The 611-nt window shown below is 37.0% G+C and overlaps 1 protein-coding gene across 1 annotated transcript in view; it reads left to right on the top strand.

The window, feature by feature from the left end:
* LOC119588095 (NPC intracellular cholesterol transporter 1-like) overlaps positions 1-611 on the top strand; it is a gene marked incomplete in the record, with an annotated part of 65185 nt that overhangs the window by 59463 nt on the left and 5111 nt on the right. Inside the window, 2 exon segments of the mRNA XM_037936803.1 lie at positions 92-265; positions 406-569. Coding sequence (XP_037792731.1) covers positions 92-265; positions 406-569 — 338 coding nt within the window.

The raw sequence follows: 611 nt of genomic DNA, 5'->3' as shown, positions 1-611 counted from the left end.
GATATTTCCATTTTTCAGAATAGCTATATTTAGCCAATGCTGCCCACACTTTCACCATAAAAAAGAAAAACAAAAAACTTTTGAATTCCAGGTTTTCGAGACAACATACGCCCCCTTCCTCATGCGGCCGTGGGTTCGTGCGGTGGTGATTGTGGTGTTCATGTTTTGGCTGTGTTCCTCAGTGGCCATGGTTCCTCACATAGAAATTGGATTGGAGGAGGAGCTGTCTATGCCAGACGATTCATATGTTTTGAAGTATTTTGAGGTGAGGCAATATCATATTCTTTAGTTGTGTTTCTTGCTTGTATATTTATATATTGATGTGAAATAAATATTTATCTTAATTTAGTATGACTTTTCTTGTGTGGGTATTTGTCAAGTAATGTAATTTTTCTGTTTTCACAGTACCTGGAAAAGTATGGATGCGTAGGGGCCCCAGTCTATTTTGTACTAAAACATGGGTACAACTTCAGTGATTATGACATGCAGAATAAAATATGTTCACATCTGGGTTGTAATAAAGACTCGCTCTTGATTCAGCTGAAATTAGCTTCACAAATTCCAAATCGGTGAGTTATCTGTTCTTGTTTTTGATATTGTATTTTCCCCAC

Source organism: Penaeus monodon, chromosome 23, assembly GCF_015228065.2.
Source record: "Penaeus monodon isolate SGIC_2016 chromosome 23, NSTDA_Pmon_1, whole genome shotgun sequence".
Lineage (NCBI taxonomy): Eukaryota > Metazoa > Arthropoda > Malacostraca > Decapoda > Penaeidae > Penaeus > Penaeus monodon.
Note: the sequence above shows the minus strand (reverse complement) of the source record. Positions and strands in the feature narration are given on the sequence as shown.